Source organism: Choristoneura fumiferana, chromosome 12, assembly GCF_025370935.1.
Source record: "Choristoneura fumiferana chromosome 12, NRCan_CFum_1, whole genome shotgun sequence".
NCBI lineage: Eukaryota > Metazoa > Arthropoda > Insecta > Lepidoptera > Tortricidae > Choristoneura > Choristoneura fumiferana.
This window is the reverse complement of record NC_133483.1, coordinates 10220509-10247718: the sequence shown is the minus strand read 5'-3', so window position 1 is coordinate 10247718 and position 27210 is coordinate 10220509. Positions and strand designations below refer to the sequence as shown.

The 27210-nt window shown below is 35.4% G+C and overlaps 1 protein-coding gene across 2 annotated transcripts in view; it reads left to right on the top strand.

Annotated features, from left to right (window-relative positions):
* The window catches only part of Grip (Glutamate receptor interacting protein), a 279195-nt gene that overhangs the window by 26924 nt on the left and 225061 nt on the right, over positions 1 to 27210 (top strand). For both annotated transcript variants that reach the window (XM_074095243.1, XM_074095242.1), the window contains exon 2: positions 6747 to 6866. In XM_074095243.1, coding sequence (XP_073951344.1) covers positions 6747 to 6866 — 120 coding nt within the window. The remainder of the gene's footprint in view (positions 1 to 6746; positions 6867 to 27210) is intronic.

Genomic DNA, 27210 nt, shown 5'->3' with positions numbered 1-27210 from the left:
CCGCTCAGTATATTTATCTACAGGTAGATTCATCAAATTCTATCAACTCCCATGCTGTAAAGCATGGCGTTTAAAAAATGCAGTTTAATACTTATTAAATCCTCTGTCATAATCCTCTGATTTTACTACACATTATTTTTACCATAATGTTTTTTTTCGTGGCAGAGTCTAGAGTAAAGGTTATGTATGAATATATGTATGTAGGTTTTTAATTTCCATCCAGTATAGTATTTCCTACTACTGCATAAACGGCTAGAACGTTTTTAACAAATCCGGTTTTTATTCGTAGCGCGTGTGTCATGTCAAATTTATTTCCGTAGTCGGCTTTTAGTTGTTTAAATTATTAAAATGCTGACTATTTCGACGGCATCTGAGATCCCGTTCAAAGCAAACTTCTTTAAATCAAACAAACCGCTAACAGTAGTGCTTCACTCCGACTGCAGATTTAACGAGAGCTCAGAATTTACTTGCGTTTGTTTCTTATTTTGCCCTCTTGATAAATGATTCGTCCGGGAATGCCAGCTAATTTCTGACTGAGGTCGGAATTTAAAAATGTCAACTGCAGCTTAAGCACGAAAAACATTCGTTTAGTAACAGACCAATGAACAAAAGGATCGCCTTAATTTCTTTGCTCGAAAAAATATTGAGAAGTTCACGCGCTTTTATTGTTCATGATGGGACGCCCTTATTGCTTATTCTTTGTAGTCTTATCCGTTTTTATTCTTAGAATGTGTTGTTTTTTTTACCCATCTATAGGTAATTCTTTTTCACATCTACGGACTTTCTACGGTAAAAAACATTTCAGCGATTTACTCCATTGACAGATGGTTCAAAAGTAATGTCATCATTCGAATGTGTTTTGTCCTATTTCAGAGTTGTCTTTATCCTTACACATCATATTTCTCGCTTTTAACTCAATTTGTTTCAATAAATAGTCTCTAGCTAAGCTTTAGGGGGACTGCTAGGCTTCAGATTAATTGTTCCATGTATGCAGAACAGTACAATACAATACAATACAATAACTCTTTATTGCACACCAACACGGTAAGCAGTATAGAAAACACAAGTATATATATAGAGAAAAAAAAGTAATATGAAGACAGCAATAATCTTTGAATCAAGATTTTTAGTCATCATCAACAAGATGAAAGTCGAAGAAACTGAATGAATTGCATAATAGGGTAGGGAAACTTTTATTTTATGTACATGTTAAGATTTCATACAATATGCCTTGAATAAGAATGAATTTAAGAAATGGATGCTCAAATTTTTTCCCGACTACTGGCCGACATAGTTATTTATTTTCTTGTATTCAGGGAAAGGTTTGTATAATATATAAAAAAAGAATACAAGTGTAGTATAAACAAATAAAAAATGTACATACACAAAGTGAATGAGTGAGACAGAAGATGCTTTTAGGGTGTGATTCAGGCGCATTTTTGTTATTAACATAGGCGTAAGAATAGTATACAGAGGGGGGCCGGGGAGTGTCATGTGTAGATATAAAGTCAAATATCACCAAATTCTTTAGAGATATATTAATGAAATATAACTCATAATGTAGCTTAATGTATCTATATAATATCGGTCTGTTAATATTATGGGATAATCGTAACTAGTGAATAATATTTACTTAGTAAAGGTTGACATTCGGTCCAATTAACGAAACTGGTATCTTAAATTGAACTAGGTACTAGAGCCCTAAATTGTACCATAACAAATAAAAATATGAAATTATATTCATAAACACCATTTTATATTTATTTTTATTATTTCAAGTAACCAGTTCTTTAAAAAGGAACAATATTATTTTTAAGAACTCTTTACAGTTTGACTTAAATAACACAACAACAATGTTTTAAACATTCTTACAAACTGTAAAGTTATATAAACGCAAAAATATCATAAAATCAACACTGCTACAAATAATCAACAATATACTGAACAGAATAATGGAATATTAATTCAACCAATCATCACAAAATATCAGGATTGGTGGTTACCGATTCAAAATTCTATAATACTGACATCTTCACACAAAAATCCAGGCCGCCGTCCGCCAGGGCCCCCTCCTGAAAAATAACCCTAGATACGATAATGGTTATTAATATATCTAGCTATAATTATATACCTAGCTAGCATAAAATTCATTGTAGAAAGGTTCCTGATGCTTTATTCAGTATAATCAATGCAGAACCACTTTGTATTATTTGACAGGTCAATTTCATCACGCAACCTACATAATTTTAAATTCATTACGTTGTTTAGTTTAAACTTTTAAAGAAATTGAACTTCATGAAACGAGTTTATTTACGAAATGCTTAGCTTTGGGCAGTGATATCAAGCCCATTCAGTAAAATGCCTATTTTCCGTTTGGCAAGGAAGTAAAGATTTTTAGTTTTTTTTTTTTTTATATTATGCTCCAAATATTTTGTACAATAGACAGTAGCACCAATTGAAACATAAATCACGTAGTTATTAACAAGGACGTTATTATACCGGGTGGGCCCTGTAACAGGAGCAAAAAATTAAACCACAGTTTCCGCACTTTCTCCTGAGCTATTTTAATTCCACAACTTTTGAAAATAACTTTTATTGTAATTTTTATAATAGTTAACAGATTAATTGGGCAAGCAATGTATTACAAAATCCGTTGTTTTGTTACGTGACAGACGATGTCATTTAGGCTATTGGATGACGTAGGAACATTGAAAATACAATTTAAGTGGTTTGAAATAAATACAATTGTAAAATTACTTAATTTTTGAAAGTTGCAGAACTAAAGTAGTTCCATTTGAGCAGCAGAACCTGGGGTTTAATTTATTACTCCTGTTACTGGGCCCTCTCGGTATATGACATTAACTATACAAAAAATCGTTGCTCATGATTGTTTTCCTAGTTTGATTAGTGTATTAGTATATTTATTTACAGACAATATTGAATTGGTTACCCCATTCTTAAACCTCATTTAACACAGATAGAAATGGATCACAAAATGTAAATTATGATAATTTACAACTGTAGATATTTACTACACAAGATTGCAGTTCGTTGTCAATTATCACCTAATCCCTAAAACGTAATTCCTTATACGATCTGCTTTATAATTAAATTTAGGTATTATAATGCGCCGAAATTGTAAATGGAACTACGAGTTGAGAGTAGATAATTCAGAGAATTTTACAGACAAAGAAACTAACTAAGACTAAAATATAATTATCTGTTTAAGAGGTACCAATAAAATTTAGTAAAAACTTCGCTATTTCATTACAAATTAAAAGAGGAACAATCTTTCTTACTGTACAGAATGGAACGTCAAGTTTTACTAACGACCAGCGCAAACAGAATTAAAGTAATCAACGGGAGCAGGATCTGCAAAACAAGAAGATGATAAATGGACTAGTGGATCTTAAGAGACGCTAGTAGCACAGACATTATTTATATTCCTGTTCGGTCTGTTATATCGATTGTAAATATGGTCAGGAAATTAGTTTGTTTTTTTAAGTTCATTGCTGCAATATTTCTATAAAATGAGACCCTTCTTTATGCGTTTATCTAACTTAAATATATTGATTGATTTTCCAGGTAGTTAGGTTTAAATCTTTATACTTAATTAATAATTAATAATTTTCCTTTAATGTCACTACGAATTGTCATGATATAATTAGGTGCTTTTTTAAGTTTCATTAATAAGTTATTAAATATTAGGACAATATTTTAAAGAAATCTTGCCAAATATGTCGTATTCAATTTGGCTACCCCATGTTTAAAATATAATAATAAATTATTAATTAAATATGCTCGATATCATGTTTAATCGTTCGCTCCAGAAAGATTTTGATGCCGATTGTACGCCAGTTACGACTTATCATTATCATCTCCACAAACATCCAATATTGTTCTGTTTTTATGACTGAAACCCAATGCCTCCTCGTATCCTAGAGCGTCGCCTCTTATTTCGCTCAACAGTGACCGGGTTCCGCTTACATGATGAAGCTGTTACCGCTACATCTATATTTTGTTACAAAAAATAACATTTGATATTTTTGCCACTAGTCACATTTAATACGGGGAGGATTTGGTCCGTGTTGTATCTGAAACGTTCACAGGTTGACGAGAATTTCAATGCTTGAATATGCAGATCGGTTTTGCTGCATTGTTTCATTTTTTCGGAAACTTCCTAATATTAGAAGTCACGTTTTTAAAAATATTTCGAACGTTCATAAATAAAATCCAGGTTTCAATAAAGTAGATACAGTTTGAATTACTGATAGTAAAAACACAAATAAAACTATTAGGCATTTATTTATCTATATTCTCATGCACAAATGTGACAATCCGCATGTGTTATGGCAGCCTGCCATAAGCACCCTTTTGCTACGGATTCTTACAAATGAGTTGATAGCTTTTAGGGTTCCGTACACCAGTTGGTTCGTCCGTCTGTCTGTCTGCGTAGATATTGCTTAGGAAGGAGGCTAACACCGGATATTTATATTTTGGGCGTGCAAGTCCAACTCGCGGTTTTTGGACTTTCAAGAACTATTAAAATTGAAAATTATTTGCAACGAAATGTAGGCCGTGATTAACTTTGACATTTTCGGTCTGCATGCAGCACGTTAAATATGTCTAAATAGTTAGCCGTCTGATATAAGTAATAAATAAAAATATGGATTCCAAGCCTACGTTAACACTATTTTGGAGAAAAAAATGCTAAGAGCGCGATTACCCTTTTCGTAACTAACAATAAGCGTCAACAATCTTCTGCGACTTCAGCATTTTCCTGTTTAGCAAGTTTACTGAAGCATTCATTTTCTGAATAGGAAATATATCTTTTATCTTTTTAAGTATAAGCTATACAAGCAGTTTCTGCCAGGACAGAACAATAAAGGTGAAACAAATGGAGCATACTCGTACAGCGCGAGGCGCATTATATCAGGCGCTAAGCAGTTACCAAGTGTCGTAACAGTAAAACTAACAGAGATTTGTTCCCGTAGACACGTTTAAGTGTTTCCTAGTTTTATTGCATATGATAAGAGACGGTGGTATTGATGCGCTTCTACAGATTTTTTTTTAATAAATATGAAAGCTTGGCAAAACAATTATTAAATTTAGCAGTGCGGAAAAACATGCATTAACAATAAAATTCACAATAGTTTTTATTAACATTAAAGGACTTTTTTTACGCTCATTTGTATTGATAAAACGTACTAGCGCTTACAGCGCGTTTCAATTGAACATAAAATGTGTAAACACTGCCAAAACGCGATGAAAACGCGTAGAAGACGCGTGCATCAACAACGCGCGTCGTCAGCGCGTAATGTTAGCATTAATTCTCGTTCGTACGCGTTCTTTTTGTTGTTCATGTGTTTTGGTGACTATCATTTTATGAGGTCTGTATCTTACTAACTTGTAAAATACATTACAAATTGGTGTAAAATTAAAATTTAATTAAGTATAGACGTAGAACCTTTGCGCCACTAAACGTCATGTTGACATCCCATATATATATCTCCAAAGAAATTATAGCGAAATTGATAATGAATCACGTACCAAGTGATTCAGTTTCCTCGACTGATAAAACCGAAATGAGAAACTCTGTTTTTTTATGTAGATTAATTACATTACATAATTCAACTATATAATTCATTAAAATCCATACTAATATTATAAATGCGAAAGTGTGAGTGTTCGTATGTTTGTGTGTTTGTATGTTTGTCCGTCGTTCACGTCGAAACGGAGCGACGGATCGACGTGATTTTTGGCATAGAGATAGTAAATGGTTCCCGAGGGAACAGCGCGCGATAAACGAATTCCACGCGGGCGAAGCCGCGGGCAAAAGCTACTATTTTAATAAATGAAACTGGAATTCAGCTAAGTCTAGTCACTAATTAAACTAAATCCACAATTCCAGAAAAGATTAAATAAATATAAGTTGAGCTTCTGTTATCTTGGATGTAACTGTATTTGGGCTTCCAGACCCTGATCATGTTGTGATGAATATTACATTATATAATACATACCTATATGATATTTATTTGTAGTAACAGTCACATCATATTAAATTTGTAATTATACAGATCAGTGCCCTTGTTGTTGATATAACTCGTACTACCTTTGTGGTTGTATAATGGATAAATCCCTGCTGATTTTCCTATCACAGCTTTACTTTCAGCCAGACAAATTTAATTAGATCCTATGAGGAGGGTAGTCATAATTATTGGTAAACAAATGTAGGTTGCAATAGCGTGGAGGAAATAATCTTGTAAGGCAATCCGATAATAAGGGAAGCGTGAGTTAGGTAGATATAATCTTAAGATTAAACACTTCGCAATTTTATGTTTATATCTACATAAACTCTTTGTTGTGCAAAAGAAAATAAACAAAATAAGTACAATTTTATATTAAATATATTGACCCGGATAACTCACGTCTTAAATCGGGTTTAGCTCGACATGTTTCGGGCTAATCCGTAGCCCTTCATCTTCGGAGTAACGCGACTAGGCGACTCAGGGTAGTTTCATGTTCAAAAGTACAATTTTATTGAAAAACTTTGACAAAACATTTGCCATACTTGCTTTATAACTGACATCACATAAAAAAGGAGGCAACCCGGTGGGAATCGCGTTTTTACGACGCCAAGCCACTGGTACATAGTGAAGTAAAAACGTTTCTAATTTGTTTATTATTTTTTATTATAAGCAGCGAAAGTTTATTAGAAACTAACTCTTTCTTTTCTTTTTTTTCAGTGTTTAAATCACAGACTTCCTTGTCCACTGATTCCGGTTTATGCACCGAGAGAGGACTCAGGCGCACACACATCGAGCTACTCAAGCCACTTGGAAAGCGAATTGGACTAAAACTGGCAGGTAATAATAATAATATCAATAGTAAGCAGCGACAGATAAAAATCTTCTTATGTTACGCTCTTTTACTTAGCAGTCAAATCTATCAAATTGAATTTCACGTCATCTATAGTCGGATCGATTTAAAATTTTAACCGGATGTACGTATCTATTTATTTTTTATTTTTTTATAAATAAATAAATATATATACCCGTTTAGATTACAAACAATGCAAGCTCTGTTTACATAAAGTGAAATCACTAAAAAGCTTGTATTAAAATAAAAACAATAGTTTTACAAAACCTGATTTATTTGCTCCTTTAGTTTTGACATAGGTATGTCACCCGTCTTTACTTTCTGCATCAGTCATCGTACTGTCTGTCTGCCAAGTTAGGTCAGATTGACATTTACTGATTTACTACGAGGCACCGAACCCTTTTGTGTTTATAATATTGCTCATAGTCAAAACACCACAAACGGGACTTATCACGCTTACACACGAGTAATATTTACCTCGACGTTTCGACCACATTACAGTGGCCGTGGTCACGAGTAGACACCCCCCACTCAACTGCCCACTGTAATGTGGCCACTTGGCTACTGTAATGTGGTCGAAACGTTGAGGTAAATATTACTGGTGTGTTACAGTGATAAGTTCCGTTTGTGGTATTTTAACTATGAAAATCACGAAAGTTTAAAACGTTATTATTACAATAATATTGCTTGCGAAAAACTAGCAATTGATTCCCTATGAAGAGCGTTAAACCTACCTGCTGAGCTGGCAACGTTGCATTTTTGTTAGTTTTTCTCATTTATTCCATAAAATTGAATTGAAATTAAAAATGTGGTCTGATAGAACTCTTCTTAATATATAAGTTAATGTGTCTACTCCAATAATTATTCGTGATAGACTTTTATTTTCTTTAAAAACCGTTATTAAACATTTTTTCGTTTTTAAAGAATATAAAAGTCTATCACGAATAATTATTGGAGTAGACACTATCTTATACATTAAGAAGAATTCTATCAAACCACATTTATAATTTTCATTCAATTTTTATGGAATAGTCGAGAAAAACTAACAAAAACGCAACGTTGCCTGCTCAGCAGGTATAAACGCTCTTAATACATTTTTGTATCAAATTATCCGAGCTGTTTAAACAACAACCTGAAACAGATAAAATTCATATTCCTACCCTGCAATATGTATACCTATTTTTATAAAAACGCGTGTATGCGATCGTATGAACGGTTCATTGATTGAAGCGATTGAGGTGTTCTTCATACCTGCTGAAGCATAAAGATACGATGGAGCTCACGTTTTAACACGATTTTTTCGAATGTTAAAAGATTTTTATAGCAAAATGAAATAAAATGCGATATGTTTTCCGGATAAATAAAATTAATGATAAAAACACTTCAAACTCTTATTACTGTAGATTTAATAAACCACATTTTTCTGAATAATATGAAGTGAAAATCTATTGGCTCGTAATCCTTCTAGGCAAATAAATTTCTTTATTTCATTCATTAGTCATATCATAAAATACATACAAATGTCATTAAACTTAATAATCATTAAATTAAAGTATGAAAAACCCGACTGCCAAAACTAAAAGAAGAAAATAAGTCTAGTGGTCTAGAACTCTGTTAAGTAGCTAATTTAAAGTTCAAGAGTCGGGACCCATTACTAAGAGTTTTTGAGCGTCACGATTTAAATGGGTCCCGACTGTTGAGCTTTAAATTAGCTGCTTAACAGAGTTCTAGACCACTAGACTTATTGTCTTCCGTTTTGTTTTGGCAGTCGGGTTTTTTGATTTTTTACAAGCTTTTATTTAGTATCACCTGTCCCATTGTCTCTCTGTCCGTCTGTCTGTCTGTAGTAAAATCTTGCAAGTTAAATTTGACCAACTTCCAGTAGTCGGATTGACTTGAAATTTGGCACACTTATGTAAATCACATGACAATACAATAATCTAGTAGTGACATCCTGGTAGTCCAGCCAGGATCGTCTCCGCAGGACGGAACTCTTCAACGGTTAATAGCATCGACTTGAAATTTGGTATGCAAATGTAATTTGTGTGACAATGCAAGTACAGTCAACAAAAAGTCAGCACAAAAGCTCAGGATAGGTTATTTAATTTGATGTTTTATTTTACACTTTTTTGATATTTAAGTGAAAACGGTAGATTAAAAGTATTATAAACCATTTATATTTAGAATGGGCTAATTATTAGCTTTCATTTGATACACAATATTGTTACAATATAAAATATTTTTTTTCATTCCTCTGCCATTTTTTTTTCGCAGACGCCATATTGAAATATATTATAGCGTATGTCACTCCGACAGTTATGACGAATCCATACCTCATATGTTAAAATCCGTCTAGCCGTTTAGGCTGCAGCGAGGACCAAAGAAATGGACATACATGCCCACATACATACATACATACATACACTCGAAAAACACAACCCTCCTTCGGGCAGTCGGGTAAAAATTACTATTAAAGCGGAATACATTTTTTACATTCCCTTAACCTTACCACGTTGGATAGCAATGGACAACTTTTGTGCCATGAAAACACACGCCCGAGCATCACACCCTCTCTCCCTAATCCGAAACTCTACGTCCTTAATGAAGGCATTAGCCTCCGACCCCCAGCAACCTGTCGTCTCAAAAGCAAGCGGAGCAAAATAATAATTCGCTTCCAGGGCCGAAGGTTTATCGCATTTTCTGGCTGCAGCTAATTCTACCACAGCGCCAGCGTAAATGTGTTGACGCAAGTAGCATCCCAGAGCAAGCACCGTCCTTTCTATCACGGTACCAAAATCAACCCGTTTGCTTCTACCAGGAACTGCAGATGTATTAATGAAATGCACAAACATAATATTGCAGCGCAGGTGAAAAGCTACCGTTACACGTACCTATTAATAATCCAGGAGTGTTCCCAACTAAGCAGGTAAAGCACGCAACCAAGATCCAAAATAGCCAAATCAACCTGCATGGCAGCAATCGTCAGCCTTGCCAAACAACTGTGAATAATCGCACGGTACAAAAAAAGGTGTCAGCCCTGCCCCGGACTGTTAGAGCGTCTAAGAGAATGAAGCTTCCCAGCGCACAATATGCGATAAACGGTGACGCTGCCATTTCCCTGACATTGTCCCCAAGTCACTGAACTTGCAGAGCGTCTAAGAAATGAGCTGCTCATTGAGCCAGCGCATAATCGAAAACGGTGACGGTACAAAAGAAAGGTGACCCTGTCTCCTTGAAAATTTAAAATGTTAGAGACCAGGCCACCAACTCCATGTGCCGACGCTAGAAAGGTTGGTAAACTCACCTCTTATGATAATAAATAATGATCACTAATAATTATATTAGTAATTATTCCGTTTAAGTTGTACGTTGTTGCTCGTCTATTTTTTCCCACATTTAACTGGCATTAAAGGGGCACCTATCCCATTCCATTATAAATTGAACAACTCGTATACATCATCGCATTAAATCTTTTATCTAGTGTAAAGAAATACGAGAATATTGTTCGTGAATTCTTTATTCGCAATATTTTTTCCCCGCTGCTGAAATTTCAAACTTAATTTATGTTAAACTAGGACTTAAGAACTGGGGTTTAATTTGTCACCCTCTGGTAAAAAAGCACGCACGGCTACAATATTGTTTACTGCTTCCGTTTCACTGTACCTAACGATATTTGGTTATTATTTATATTAAAAAACCGGCCAAGAGCGTGTCGGACACGCCCAAAATAGGGTGGCCATTACGAAAAAATTAAGTAATATTTTTCTAAGGATTTAGTATTTTATACGGAATCTTCCAACTTGGGTAATAATTTTCAAGCAAACTTAGCCGTTATAGTTTTCCTTGAAAGTTTGATATACTTACTACCATCCTGATTTTTTTCAAATTTTTCCACCCACCGGTTTAGATTTAAGAGGGGGGGGGACGCTCGATTTTAATGAAAATTTGCACTTTAAAGTTGAATATTTCGCAAACAAATCACTGAATGAAAAAATCTTCTTAGCAAACCCCTGATGTTTTTTTTAAAAGATCTATCCAACAATACCCCACACTATAGGGTTGGATAGGAAAAAAAAATCACCCCCACTTTACGTCTATGGGAGGTACCCTAAAAAAATTGTTATTTTTTTTTAAATTATTGATTGTACCATTTTGTCGGCATAGTTTACATATAAATTCGTGCAAAATTACAGCTTTCTAGCATTGATAGTCCCTGAGCAAAGCCGCGGACGGACAGACAGACAGACAGACATGGCGAAACTATAAGGGTTCCGTTTTTGCCATTTTGGCTCCGGAACCCTAAAAACGGGTGTGTAATAATCGGTATAACAACATTTGATATAATTTCAAAGGATAGGAGCTTCACAGAACTTTTTAATAAAGTAAACCTAACGTAACCTAACCCAAAGTTCATCAAATCAAATTAATAACAATAGAAATAAGTTAGATTTTTAAGATTAATTTCATTATATCAAAGTCAAAGTCAAAGTCAAAATATATTTATTCAATTTAGGCTATAACAAGCACTTATGAATGTCAAAAAAAATCTACCACCGGTTCGGAAAAACCTCTGCTGAGAAGAATCCGGCAAGAAACTCAACGAGGTATATATATTTTTTTTTAAAACAGGTTTACAATATTATTAAATGATATGTATACATCACAAGTATTTAATATCAAATTAAAGTTATATCAATTGTTGTTATATCCTTCGTTACCCACCGATTAAAAACATAACCAATTTACAATAAACATCCAAGTCATCCTGCCATCTCCTTATAAGTCCACAATACAGATAGGGAACGTTTCCGTCGTCATGAGATTAAAAACTCCAGAGAAGCGCTCCATGTTTAGTAGTAGGACACGCTAAACAGGCTATTATACAAAAAAAAAAAATTCGAAAAAATATTCAAAGCTTATCTAATTTGGGAGAAGCCTTTCGGGACGTGGGTGAGACATACAAGTAGAGATCTAAAATAGTCATAAGGGTTTGTGCTTACTCACCGGGACTTGGATCAGATTACTGTTGGCACCAATACTGGAGCCAACGTTTGCTGTATTGGACGAGAATAAGTAAAGAATGTAAAAAGACCTAGAAGTATATTTAGAACGTTTGATTAAATGAAATGGCCATTCGTTTTGTTTTCATGGATTTTAATGCAATTGTCATTTTTTTGCAATTATCGTTAGGTGTTTGTCACTTGTTCCAGCTACAGAATGAATGTGAGAAATTTAGGGTTATTCACGTTTGGGTCTCTAGCAGCTATAAAAATAAGTTTCTGAGTTTCAGCGATCAAAAGATACATGCTTTTGAAAGTTTGCTTTGTTTTCATACAAAAACTGCAAGAATCAAAACCTATTAGCTACTTGCCGTTGACATAGAATTATGTTTGGAAAGAAAAATTCCATCAAAAAACAAGCAAAGAAAAATCTTAAAATTACTAATTTGTAACGAAAGCTTGTTTGTCATTCAAATACTGTAACATACAATTTTAACTTACTTTTTTGAATCAAATTTAATAAAGAATGGACAAATAAAATTAAAATATAAATACATTTCATCAAAACAGTCACATTGTTACAATCAACAGCTGCGTTTTGTTGTATCGTATATGCATATGTATATATAAAAAAATAAAAATAAAATGTGCGTGTAAACTCTTTATTGTACAAAAGAAAAGAAACAAATACAATTGACAACCTTTGAGATACAACCTTCTTTGAGGCAAACTTAATTATCACTTTAAGCCGTGGTATTATAGAACATTACTAATAGGTACCTACTTTCAGAAGCGTGATCAAATGAAGATGTTTTGAGCTTTTCTTTAAATTCACGAAACTCACTGTAATGAAATGATAATTACGAGTGCGAAACAATAAACAACATCTTCCCTAGTTATTTTTCATCACACTTGCTCGTAAACAGTGTCGTACCTTTACCTCCCATATAAAACCCTCGACCTTTTGTTCTTGTCATGAAAGCCAAGGTCGGTAAATGAATCATAGCGCGTACTAATACTGCTGCTGCTGCACGACGTAAACGACAAGAACTGCATGCGCACGCTGCGGGGGAACTTGCTAGCGCTGCCCTAGAGTGCAGCTTAAGGTATCGCCAATTTTTATAAAAATAATATTTATTCTTTCACACATATACAATTTTACTCGCAAATGTGATGAAAAACATTATATGTCGCACGGGCGGTACTCGAATTACGAACATCGACTTATTAAAGCCCTCAGTCTTCGACTCCGGGCTTCTAATAGAATCTCGTTCGTAATTCCTCACTTACCGCCCTTAAGACACAATGTAGTATCAACATGTTCATAAAGTAGATAGGTACGTACTTTGTTCTTATTTGTTTACACATTTAGTTAAACACGTTCCCGAACAACGCACAAGTCTCGGTGACCCACAAAACTTTTGGGATAAGGGAGTTCTAAGACTGCGCGTCAACGTATGACAAGTAATAACAGTATGTTTAGTAAGAAAAGTCTTTAAGATAACTCAACTGAGAAAAAAACATAAGTTGTCGTCTGATATGATAAATAAATCGTCGTGCTGTAATTTTTTTTAATTACTTTTTACAGGGAGAGAGCTGTTTATGAAAATAAGCTGATTATTAAGTTGTTTTTTTGGGCTATTTTAACCGTCGGAATTAATTAAAACGGTTAGATCCTCGGTTTTATCACAACATTTAACCTTAATTAACGTTTCCTGTTTATTTACTTATTTATTATTATTATTTATAATTCACAGGCAGCTTTTAGCTGATGCGTACATATATCTTTGTTCACTGTGTATTAATGTAACTAAATCCTAAGAAAACTTATATTAATAGAGTTTTTTGATACCTGATAAATTAGGTATAAGGGTGTCGCAAATATAGCTCACTAGTTCAATAGGAGCCTTATCACTTAGGTCTTAAGTTGTCCTCAATTCTACTTAAAAATAGACGACGTAAGGAAATTCCAGTCCTAAGTTAGTTGAAGTGGTTTTGGTACCGAAAGACAACACGCTAATAAATGACTGGGAAAATAACGCTGTTTTAATACGATTACTGATATGTTGGATCTTAACGCTTTGTACATTAACCCTTATTGTGGTAGATAATATCAGAGGAGAATCCACGCGAGCAAACTAACAAGTAAGTGTTCCCACTTAATCTTCTGTTTTAATATTCATATTGCGTTCCTCAAGCTGGCTTATGCTGTAGTTATTTTATATGATGGATAGGACTTGGCTGTTTTTATATAAAGCTCTTTGTCGACAAGCGACGATTTATCGAAATAATATTCCGTATTGCTGATATTTGGATATTGTTGATTTTCTTTGACCTGATTCGTGAGAGCATGACATGGATACTCGTATATGGGACATTTACATCCTGAATGCTTTTGTGTAAGAGTTACTTGCATCTGGTGGATATTGAATGATCCAAATACAATTGTGTCTGATTTTATGGCTTTTATTAGAATAAGTGCCCGTTACTTTGTCTGCGATTTTTATTTTATCCCGCGTCCGCGGGAGCTATAATTTTCTCCCTAGTAAAAACTACCCCATGTCCTTCTCCGGGTTTCAAACTATCTCCAACTTTATAGTAAATTTCATCGCGATCGGTTGAGTGTTTTAAGTGCGAAAGTGTAACAAATATATTTACTTTCGCATTTATAATATTTATAAGGATTGTATTTACTGACTGCCGGAAGTAAAAAAACAGTTTTAAACTATTAACTCTTTGAGAAGTAGGTACTAACTAAATACAATATTTCAAGATAAACAATACCTACAAACGAATAGGAAGGAATCAAACATAGTAATATTTTTTTACGTGTTTATCGATTTAGCGCAATCCTTCCATCTTTTTCTACGTAATCTGATACAAAAAAAGATTGAAAAAAAAACTGTCATAAACAAAAAACTCAATAAATGATACAGTCGGTTTCATAAACTTGTGAGAAACAGTTTGATCAAAAATATCTGAACACGATTCTACGCCGTTAACAATAGAGTCGTGTTCAGATATTTTTGATAAAATGTTTTCTCACAAGTGTATGTACTTGACTGTACCAGACCGCTGAACGTAAAACCCATAATGCCATGCCTCACTTACCGGTTTGCCAGCGTTGCCACAGTCTAAAAATACCGCACGGCCAAATGCTAATATAGTTGACAAAATACTTAGGTGCCAACATAACCACAATCACACATAATGTTGTCTTTCAAGTAAAACCCGCATTTCGACAAGCCAATCCCGTAAGGCACTAAGTACAGCCCCACGATCATCAAATTTAGAATCTAAGTGAAGCACCACAGGGTTTATTTTTACTAAACACATGAAGCAGACTTTGTAATTTTTATAACTGGATCTTTCATTTAGTACAGTCGGAACCCGAAGCGTTACTAAACATCACCAAACGGCGCGAGACTCGTAAACAAAACCACCGACGAAGTAATACAGACTTTATTAGCAGGGTATTCTGGTTGGATATTAGACGGCAATTGAAGAAAGTTTTAAGACCGAAACTGAAACGTCACGACAGCTGCGTGGTGTTAACTTTATACGACGAGTTAAAGAGATGGAAGTGGTTAGTAAATTGGTAAATTGTATGAGCAGCTTTAACGTTTACGTGTGTTTCGTAATCTTCGGCAGGCTTTTCGGAATTTATGTGCGAATTTACATTTGAAATTTACCATGAGCTTTACGGTGAAGGAAAATATCGTGAGCACATATCTGCGAAGAAATATAAATAATACACATATAAAATTAGATAATATTTTTTGGAATTGCATGTACCTACACACCATTTCCAATCCCAATCCGCACTGGGCCTGCGTGGGAACTGCAACCCAAGCTTTCTCATTCTGAGAGGAGGCCTATCTGGAGGTCCATTATCAAACTAAAAAGTTAATTTTATAAATAGGCCACAAAGGGCACTTATACATAATCTCCTTTAATTGAGTATATCTGAGCTTTAGAAAAGGCTACCTACTGTAAGAAATTTGATAGAAAATCGACACGTTTTTGTACTTATCTGTTTTCGTATTGGACTTTTGAAATAAGTTTTTTAAAACTGTAAAAAAAATTTTGCTTTCGTTAATGGTTATTGCATTCTATTTAAATTTATCAGTATCAAATGATACGAATGGATTGGTACGCCTAAAAGGTTTGATGCTCATGACCTACTAGCTTTTACCCGCGGCTTCGCACGCGTAAACTATTCGGTCTGGTAGTTGCAATTGAAATTTTCGGGATTTTACAAAATTCCCCTGTAAATTTCCAAAATTTATATCGTGGTCTTCATTGAGGTTGTGTTGTGAATAACTGTGTGTGCTGAAATTTCAAAAATTTTCCCTATCCAAATTCAAATTCAAATCATTTATTCAGTAAATAGGCCGCAATGGGCACTTTTACACGTCATTTTTTAAACTACCAGCGCTTTCGGAAAGACCATCATTGCCAAGAAGAATGCGCCGCAAGAAACTTGTCAGTCATTTTTTCAAAATAAAATAATTACAAATAAAATACTTAAAAACTACAGTATGCAATTAAAGAAAAACTGCAGAATAATAATAATACAGGGACGTATGGGGTCCTTTAGTTAACAAACTATTACGTGGGAATATCGGGATTAAAAGTATTCTATGTTTTTATCCAGGTTATAAACTAACTTTTTGCCAAATTTCATCCAAATCCGTCCAGCCGTTTCAGCGTGAAGAAGTAACAAACATACTCACTCACTCACTCACAAACTTTCACATTTATAATATTAGTAGGATTTGGTAACCTTTCACCTCATGTTCAATGTCTGAGGGCCTGGACACATGTCGCCGGTACGGTGCCGTCTACGGTGTCACGGCGCGGCGCCGTCAAACGGCGTCGTGCCGAAACACGGTGCCGCGTACGGTGCCGTACACGGCGCCGCGAACGGCGTCGTACCACGGCGCGGTGCCGTGTACGACGCCGTGCACGGTGCATCGCTTGGTAGTTTAACTAGTTTACGTTTTGCTGCTGAACGCATAACACGCAAGTACAACCATCGGTTCAAATATACAAAACAATTGTCGTTTTAAATATATACAAGTATACAGTTTTTGCCTTGACATGGACCAAGAAAAACGTATTCTCCTGCTCCTACTGCTAAGACGACGAATGAAGAAAAAACAGAAACGAACATATTGGGTGAATCCATACATGTCTTTAATGAACCATGATGGAGAGATTTTTATGCACTATTTACTTGCGTGTTATGCGTTCAGCAGCAAAACGTAAACTAGTTAAACTACCAAGCGATGCACCGTGCACGGCGTCATACACGGCACCGCGCCGTGGTACGACGCCGTTCGCGGCGCCGTGTACGGCACCGTACGCGGCACCGTGTTTCGGCACGACGCCGTTTGACGGCGCCGCGCCGTGACACCGTAGACGGCACCGTACCGGCGACATGTGTCCAGGCCCTGAGTTAATAAACAAATCGCCATGGAATAAGGGTCAGACCATAAAGATTATAGCGGGATGACTTGGATGCGAATCAAACAGATTGCCCTGGATAGAAAATTGCGGTGAAAAAGAGAGACTTATGCTTAACAGTGGAATACCTCAATAGCTAAGACAAAAAAGAAAACAAAACATCAACGGCGTACTTTTCTTTCCTTAGATGAGTCACTTCTAGTGCTTCTAGTGCTTTGCGCTCGCCGTTAGGCACAATGAAACTATTTTTACCTCCCTCGGTTTACAAATATAGCTCCGTACTAATTGACGCCTTAAATCTGTCCACGCGACGCGCCACTCGCGCTATGATTTAAACTTATGAAGTTTTTTCACTTATGATTTGTGTGGGTGAATGTACTTTTTTCTAGATGAACTTTTTTTCGCAATATTGTACGATTTTGGGACAGTTAAGTTTACATGAGGATAATTGACACGTTTTTTTAATTTAAATTATTTTTATAGTCTTCAAAGATTTTAGTACTGTTGTTGTTTGTGGTGCAGATATGTATATATATTTTTTTATTCGACTGGATGGCAAACAAGCAAGTGGATCTCCTGATGGTAAGAGATCACCACCGCCCATAAACATCTGCAACACCAGGGGTATTACAGACAGACGCGTTGCCAACCTAGAGGCCTAAGATGGGATACCTCACGTGCCAGTAATTTCACCGGCATCGCTATAAATATACATTATTATTATTTATTTCATACGAACTGATTCGCAATAGCGAAAAGTATTATCTGATTTCTCTGACTTTAAATTGGACAAGCGGTGAAAACAAGTTAAACTAAATGTTATAATTTCATAATCATAAAAAAGTTAATTTCTGCTCTAACGACCTTTGACCAGTTGATTAAGAAATGCTCGTAACTGACTTGTACAAAAGTGCATCGCGCATACGTATAGATGCAATGAAACTTAACTGATATTAGGATCCAAATGAGGCATGAATTATCATCAGTACAAACTTTTTGGTTTAGTAGGATGACAGACGTCATCGGGTTTGCTGACACAACCCTGTCCTTTATTTTGTGATTCAACTATATATTGTATAGCAGATACCAAATTAAAAATAAAATAATAAAAATGAAAATAAAAAAGCCTTTTATTTCCTGCTTATTTTACATGGTAGCTTTTACATTTATACTTAATTTTAGAATAATTATAGTATCTGTTTTATATCATATAATCTTTTTGTTAGTAAATTAGTTCTTTAGTTGTAAATAATGCATGCTGAAAAAGAAATAACCTATTTTACTTTTGCTCAGTTAATTTTTTAAATCCTATTTAATATCTGTTCCTTTTTTTTTCTTTGCCTAATTATTAGTAAAGTAGAATAGAATAAGATCTATGCTAGCGCTTCTACAAGCTAATTATTAATATTTCTGCAGGAACCCTGAATTATTACCAGGTGACGGCCTCCTCCAATTCCTTCTATTTTTTCTGTCCTGGGCTACTTGTTTCCATTTTGGGCCAGCATTATTTTTAATGTCATCGTCCCATCTTATTGTGGGGCGTCCTTTCTTTATTTTTCCTGTTGGCCCTTTCCATGTAGTAATTCTTGCAGTCCATCTTTGATCCTGGAGCCTTGCTACATGCTCCGCCCACTTCCATTTCTGTTGTTTTGCATACCAAAGGGCATCTTGTGATATTTCTTATTTTAAAGTGTCTAACTTTTTTAATTTTTCTTATAATTTAGCATGCTACGTTCCTACCATGTTAACAACTAGCTATTCTGCTGTTGATTTTTGACGTAAACTTCCAGGTTTGGCAGCCATATGTCAGGCATGGGAAAATGCAAGACTTCATGACTTTTGTTTTTAATTTTATTGTTAAGTATTCTTGAAAACTTCTCGCATAGTCCAATATTTATTCCATGTATGTTGTATTCTTCTCTCTATTTCCTTTTCATTGCTTTTGCTGTTAAAACTGATCTGTTTGCCAAGATATATGTACTGGTCTGTGTATTTAAGTGGTTTGTTTATAATGGTAATAGGTTTCCTCATACTATTAGTCATATCATAGTTTTTGATGTATTCATTTCCAGGCCGACTCGAATGCTGGCTCTATGTAGTGACTCTACCATGTATTGGAGTTGTGAGCTTGTTTCTGACAATCTATGATAATATTACCAGGTCGTCAGCAAAGCGGAGATGGGTAAGGTATTTACCTTCCATGTTTATGCCATAATTCCTCCAGTATAACTGTCTAATTATGTTTTTTTAGTATGGCAATAAATATTGTGGGTGATAAGGGATCTCCCTGCCTTAGGATACCAAATTATCTAAAACTAATTAATTTTGTAGTTGTAATAATTATTAGTCTTACTTCTAACCTGGTCCATCTATCCTCAAGGTGACTCATGGTTATGCTGTGTGTGGTCAGCGGGACTCTATTGATAACTACGAGTACTTTACTATTTTTGCAATAAAATCATCATGAAGGTTCGCTACCAATTCTCAACCGATGACCACTCTGTCAAGACTGTGTCGACTTAGAAGTTTTTTTTTATTCCAAAAAAACTTTTTCAGGCTTAAATCTGTACGTTCATACTCATGATTGATATTTAAGAATAAGACTAGTCGATGCAGTTTCCTCCAGTTACTTCATTTTTGTGCTAGTTCTTTCAAACAACACAGCGTCTTTGTTTTTTCTTTATTTGATCTACGAGTAACTACATCTCCGGTGTTCACCTTCCTCTTTTTCCTTCTACTTACTCTCTATTATTGTTTCCATAACCTCGTCGTCTCGTATCAAATGGGTCAATTCTATCCTTCCTACTGTCCACCTCATTTCAAACTATGAACTATAAAAACGGTGCAGTTAGCTCTAGTGCGCAGTTTTTAGTACATGTTTAACTAGTTTGATATGGCGTCAAGACACGACGCTAAATCTGTACACGGAGTGTTCATTCGACGTGGTAATCATGCCGTTAATCTTTCGGACGGAATTAACTCGTGTCCGCTGTGAATGCACGCCAGTGTAAGTGTTTAGAGGTTTAAAGTGTCTGGCGTTTGCAGTGATACTGTAACAGCAATTAGTATAAATCATGACAAATGTTGGTTGAATATAGACATTGATCGAGAATTAACCCTTTAATCGCTGGGTGTGTCATAAAAGTAGCACTAGATTGGAAAATGTGAAAGTAGTTTTTTAAAGAGAAATAAAAAAAAAAAATGAGAGTAGTACAGATAATTATACCGAATCAAACACAAAATATTCTGCGAATGGTTTATGATATCTTTAAATGTTTACTAGTAACACATTTTTTTTTGTTTGGGAATGATAGAAAAAAATGTGCTAGAATTAAACATAATAATGTTGATTCTAGATGGCGGGTCAGAATGAAAAAATATACGTATATAGTTGTAGCTATATCTTACACTACACATAATTATGATCGTGTAGGTAAATGGTTGTAGTGGGTCTATATCGACTGGTAGAAAATTGTTAGTCATAATGTAATTTTTGACATAACTCGTTTTTTCTCTGAAACCATTTATTTTTCAAAAATTTTATAAAACAAACCTAACCTAACCTATAGATTTCTACAGGATGACCATTTAAAAAATTATGAAAAATGTACGGTTTCAGCGGGAAAAAAACATTACGACTTATAAGATTATGGCTGTCGAAAGGATCCCGGTTGTAGTAAATAGCAGTACTTATGTGTGCGTGTGTGTCAGTTGTCCAATGTCTGTTTTTAATTTTATTCACTCGTATTCAGATCTACTCTCAACTAGATACTTGACCGACACCGTATAATATAAAAATCTAATGACACAATAACACAAAACTCGACGAATCATGGGCATATTTGAAAAATTCAAAAAACCTTTTTAATAATAAAATAAAACCGTTAAAACCGCAAAAAGCACGCGTTTTAATTTGAAAATGGCGCCGAAAGAATCCCGCGGTTGCAAATTTATGGAGCGCGCGCGATTTATCCCCACCGCGCCTGGGGAACCCTAATAATATGTTTACGCTGTGCACTTATTCGGAAAGCCTATTGTTTTTCCACAAAACGTTAAATAGAATATGGAGAATTATACAAACTGTACAGAAATTTATTTGAATTCTTTGATACATTTCCTGGCGTTTAGCTAACTTGGTCTTACTTAACGATTTGTTGAAACCGATTCATTACCCGACTGCCCGAAGGAGGATTATTTGCTAACGCGTTGCCTGAAGCATTGAGGATAATTTACTGCCCAAAAACATCAAATAAAAATATTATTAAATTGAAGTGATGTAACAACAAACATGCCATGATAATTGTTTGATTATTAAGCCAGTATCATTCGTATATTGAAACTGTTGATTTTATATAAAAAGTCGTTTGGCTGACCATTCAATTCAACTTTTGAAAATATAGCTCCACTGACGCTATCGATGATTCCGCCAACGTCGAGGTTGGAAAAGACACTACCGGTTATTCGTTTTTCGGTAGATTTAGTGTGCGGTACACTGCCGGCCATCAGAAGATTTACAGTCGAAGTATTAATTACTGAACCATTATTAGAAGTAAACTCATTTTACAAATACTAAGATAACAATAACAATGCAGTGAATATATAACATAACCAACAAAAATATGGAAAACTCCCGATTTTGTCACGTCAAAGTTCAATATCTCTGAACCAATTTTTATAAAACACGGCTAAGAACCATAGCTAAAAAACCTGCTTTCAAATAAAAAAAACATATTCAAATCGGTATACCCTGCCACAGACAGACACATGCACACACACAGACAGACACACATAGCGGTCAAACTTATAACACCCCTCTTATTGCGTCGAAGGTGTCAGTGTTAGTTCAACACCATTCTTCGATCCAGGATTACACTAATTCTAATAATTTATTTATATTATTTTATTAATATGTTCTTCATCATCATCATCATTATCTCAGCCTATACACGACCCACACAGGTTCTCTCAATAGTTCATTCGGAAGCTAGTGCAGATTTCAAATTTAATTGTAATTTTTAACTTTTCTTCAATTATTGAGCTTTGTACCATAATAATCCTTGCATATAAAATGTATTGGTATATTGATCACGCAATTCATCCTGCAAACGACCAAACACGACACCCACCTGCGAAAGTGCTAAAAACGCATTATTCCCCCATCGACGCGAGCATGACATAAAAACAAAATTCAATTCGCGTGATATATATTTTTGCCCGACATTCAAAAGCTCAAAGACTGTTAAAAAGCAACAAAAACCAACGATAAAAGTAAATATAATTACGCACAAAAGTAAATATACAGAATTCCTGGGTGGATTTTATCAAACGGCGCGAATTTCTTACCCCTCGGTTAATCCTGGATAATTTACATATTTATTGGCAATGCCCGGGACAGATGTGGTGCCTAATCGATACCGGAACTTTCCGGGTAATTAAATGTACCGTCGAATATAAACATCAGTGTCAGTACGTATATTAAAAAAGTTGGATGAATAATTTGCGTAAGGTTAATGAGGACGTGGAAGAGATTAAAAATAAAATAAAAAAGAGAGCCAAGTTTTGGCATCTGTGTGTGTGTGGGTAAGTAGACGGTCACTTTTGTGATGTAGCGATCATTTTCATGATGATATTTGAAATGGATAATTCAGTTAAACATATGGAAATAGGAAGTTTTATGCTTCATTTAATAAGGCACTTTTTATCTTACCTCATGAATACGTCTCACTGCTGGGGCTGTGCCTCTTAGATTGAGAGGGCTTGGGATGCAGTTCCCATGCAGACTTAGTGCGCATTGTATGAAAATAAATAAATAAATAAATAAGCATTATAATTGTAACTTTCACTTTTTCTGACTTTTAAATTCGCTCTTTGTCGGTCCATAATTGAATGCTCCTCTCATGCACTCAAAGGTTGGCTGGTAGATATTACTATAATAAAGGAATAAATAAAATTCACCTTTGAACGTATATCTCTATAATATATTATGTATGTTATTTGTGTTTGTTTCACATTGATTTACCTAACTCGTGATTCATCTCTGCTCGTCCATCAATAAAAACATGCTTGCTCACCTACAACATTAATTGTATCTCAGATAGCTTAAATTCAAAGGTATGTAGTTAAAATATTATAGTATTCAACAGATAGAATAGATTCTGTCCTCCATAATTTCCAGAGCAATGTTTACTATACCCTATTCCTGCAACACGTTACATTGTTTGATACATAAATTTCACCTGGTATGTTTTCTACCTGCAAACAGGCAAATAGGCGTTCCCCAGGGTAAACCTCAAGGTGGAGATAAAGCCTCGGCTGAAAGATTTATTTGATATATTACGGGAGAATTTCTGGTTCATCAATTATATCGATGGTGGAAGTCTCAATTGACGTAAGGGACAAAATGCTACTTTTCAGGAGAGCGAAAAGAAGTTTTTGGTAATTTTCAAACCCTCACAGCATTGTTAATGTTTAACTTAGCAGGACGTTATAATTACGTAAAATCTTGAATTTTCTTGCTTTTCAACGTGAAACTATAGACATTTTCGTAAAAAGCTTAATAAGAAAAATAGCTGTCCCTTACGCCCGTGACATACGGGTGTCATAGCCCCTTACACTCATAAACCGTAAATAAATAAATAATGTAGTAACCGATTTTTGGTCTTATAGGACATCATATATTTTATTTGCTACATATTTGGACGTAAGTTCCAGTAGTAAAATTAAAAAAAATAGTGAATTAACTCAAAGAACCACTTTAATTATTTAAAATAACGCGCAAAAGCCATATTTTTTTGCACGTCCCCTTAAAAAATATGTAATTTGTAACATTTTCTTAAGTTTTAGTTTTAGTTTTAGTTTTTGCGAGGCATATTAGGACACCCAAGGATGTCTTTCCCTTCCAAACACCGGGTGTTTATAGGGTTGATTGTAGTTGTGGTAGTTCCTATATCGGACAGACGAAAAGAACAATAGCTGAGAGGGTCAAGGAACACATTGCAGCTGTTAAAAATCGCCAGGTAAACAAGTCAGCCATAGCCGAGCATTTGTTGGAGTCAGGGCCAAACCACTGGATTGAGCTTCACAATCCCAAAATTCTGTCCACGGAACGTCATTTTTACTCAAGAATGGTACGTGTAGCGGTTGAAATAAAAAAGCATAAGAATTTCAACCGGGACGATGGGTATAAGCTTTCATCTTCGTGGAATCCTGTTATTAATAAGTGTCGGCGTCGGGATGAATGTTCGGAGGGACGATCGGACGTTGTTAGTGTTGTGTGTCGGTGTGATAGGGTGACTAATAAAAGTGACCAAGTGCGGGTAGTTCGTGATACGAGTGCCGGCACTATTAGTGATCAAGTGCGGGTAGTTCGAAGAACTCGCGCTGCTAGGCAGACTTGACACCCCACACTTCAGTCTACTCGTGACCACGGCAACTGTAACGTTGCCGAAACGTCGAGGTAAATATTACTTGTGTAATAATAGCGTGATAAGTCCCGTTTGTGGTATTTTGACTATGAGCGCGAGTCCTTCGAACTACCCGCACTTGATCACTAATAGTACCAGCACTCGTATCACTAACTACCCGCACTTGGTGATTTTTATTTGTCACCCCATCACACCGACTCACAACACTCATCCCGACGTCGACACTTATTAATAACAGGATTCCACGAAGATGAAAGCTTATATCCATTGTCCCGGTTGACATTTTTATGCTTTTTTATTTCAACTGCTTCACGTACCATTCTTGAGTAGAAATGACGTTCCGTGGACAGAATTTTGGGATTGTGAAGCTCAATCCAGTGGTTTGGTCCTGACTCCAACAAATGCTCGGCTATGGCTGACTTGTTTGTTTATAGCTGAGAGGGTCAAGGAAGATATTGCAGCTGTTAAAAATCGCCAAGTAAATAAGTTTTTATCCCGGAAAATAGCATAGTTCCGGCAGGATAGCGATAAACGAACTGATGATGTTGTTGATGACGATGATGATGAACTGATTTTCACTACCACCACTGGCGTACTAACGCTGCTTGCTTGCATTATTGCTTACATGCTTGCTTGCTTGCTTGCATGCTTGCTTGCATGTTTGATTGCATGCTTGCTTGCACTATTTCTTGCACATTTGGGAGTATTCTTGCTTGATTTGTTGTTTGCATGCGTGCTTGCCTTCTGGCTTCACGCTTGCTTGCATGCATGCTTGCACTATTTATGCTTCCTCCAACACACTGCTTGCAGCTGTGAGGGAGTGGGACGCCAGCCCGCTTCATGAGCGCTGGAGGAGATACCATAGACCGGTCATCGCGGGATCGGGGTAGCCCGCGATGTTCATCTAACCCAGGCCGATAAAATTGCATGTTTGTTGATTTGATTGACAAAATTACATGCTCACTTGCAAGCTTGCTTAGGTGGTTGCTTACATGCTTGCTTGCTTGCTTGCTTGCTTGCTTGCATGCTTTCTTGCATGCTTGCTTGCACTATTTCTTGCACATTTGGGAGTATGCTTGCTTGAGTTGTTGTTTCAATCACTACAAGTTCTAAAAACCATCTGTTTTGATGCCTCCTACGACCTAACATTAACAAGGTATTTTAATGAACTAAAAGAAGCAAGCAAGGTATTTTACTTTAAGTGCCCCTTACACCCATAAAGTAACCTCAATTTTTAAAATGTCTGTTTGTTACTGTCCCTTACGACCAACAATTTACTCTAGTTTTAGCTTTTGATGTCCCTTACGCCCATAAGAGTATTCCTTATTTTATAAGTTGCTGTTGTTTAATGCCCCTTACGACGTACCAATTACACCTTTTTTTTAAATGTCTGTTTGCTACTGTCCCTTACGAGCGGCAATTTACTCTAGCTCTTGCTTTTTATACCCCTTACGCCCATAAAAGTATTTCTTATTTTATAAATTGCTGTTTTTTAATGTCCCTTACGACGTTCCGATTATACCATTTTTAACTCTCAACATACATAATTAATTATACAGGCCAATTATTATTATATATGCATCATCATCTCGGCCTATATACGTCCCACTGCTGGGCACAGGCTTCCTTTATTAGGATCTGTCAGGACAGCTGTCAGGATAGCTTAAAATAAACAAAGTAGCTAAGAGAAATTTACCTCAACATCCTTGACTGAAATTCCATTACGGAAATGTTAGCTCGACGTCAAGCCATTAGGGGATCCATCAACTTAATCTTCTTTTTTTGTTTTGCTTTTGGCATCTTATAAAAAATACGCGCGTTGACAAAGAACAAACGTAGGCAATCAAATACGTCCTCCGTGTTTGACGTGTCTGGCACGACTGACCGAATGTGCAATGCGCAAACGCTCGGCGCGTGGAAGGTAGGTAGACGCGTTAGTATTTTGATGTTAGGTACAAGAAATAGGTACAGGCGGTAAGGTTACGCCCAACAACTTCTTGCTTTTTTATCTTATTCGTTATAAAATGTTGGGGTGTAAAGGGCAATGAAACAATAATTGACCCATACGCCCTTTTATTATATTTGTTGGTTTTTTTTAACGACATGAGCCGAGTCGTAAAGGACATATGAGACTGCCACAGCCCCTTACGACCCAAATATTAAAAAAATAATACATTTACGCCATTTTTCAGCTCAAATATTTTATATCATGTCCCTTAAGCTATTTTATTTTAAAATAATAAATGTTGATAACAGCAAAAGTAAGGGCCGTATCGTAACTTGAATACTACCAATCGACAGAGAAAAAAAAACTCTAATTTTCTATGTTTAAAAGTGATTTTCGGTATTTTGTCCCTTACGCCAATTGAGACTTCCACCATCGATATAATTTTTTCTATAGAATTTTTACGGTTATGATGCAAAATGAAATTCAACGG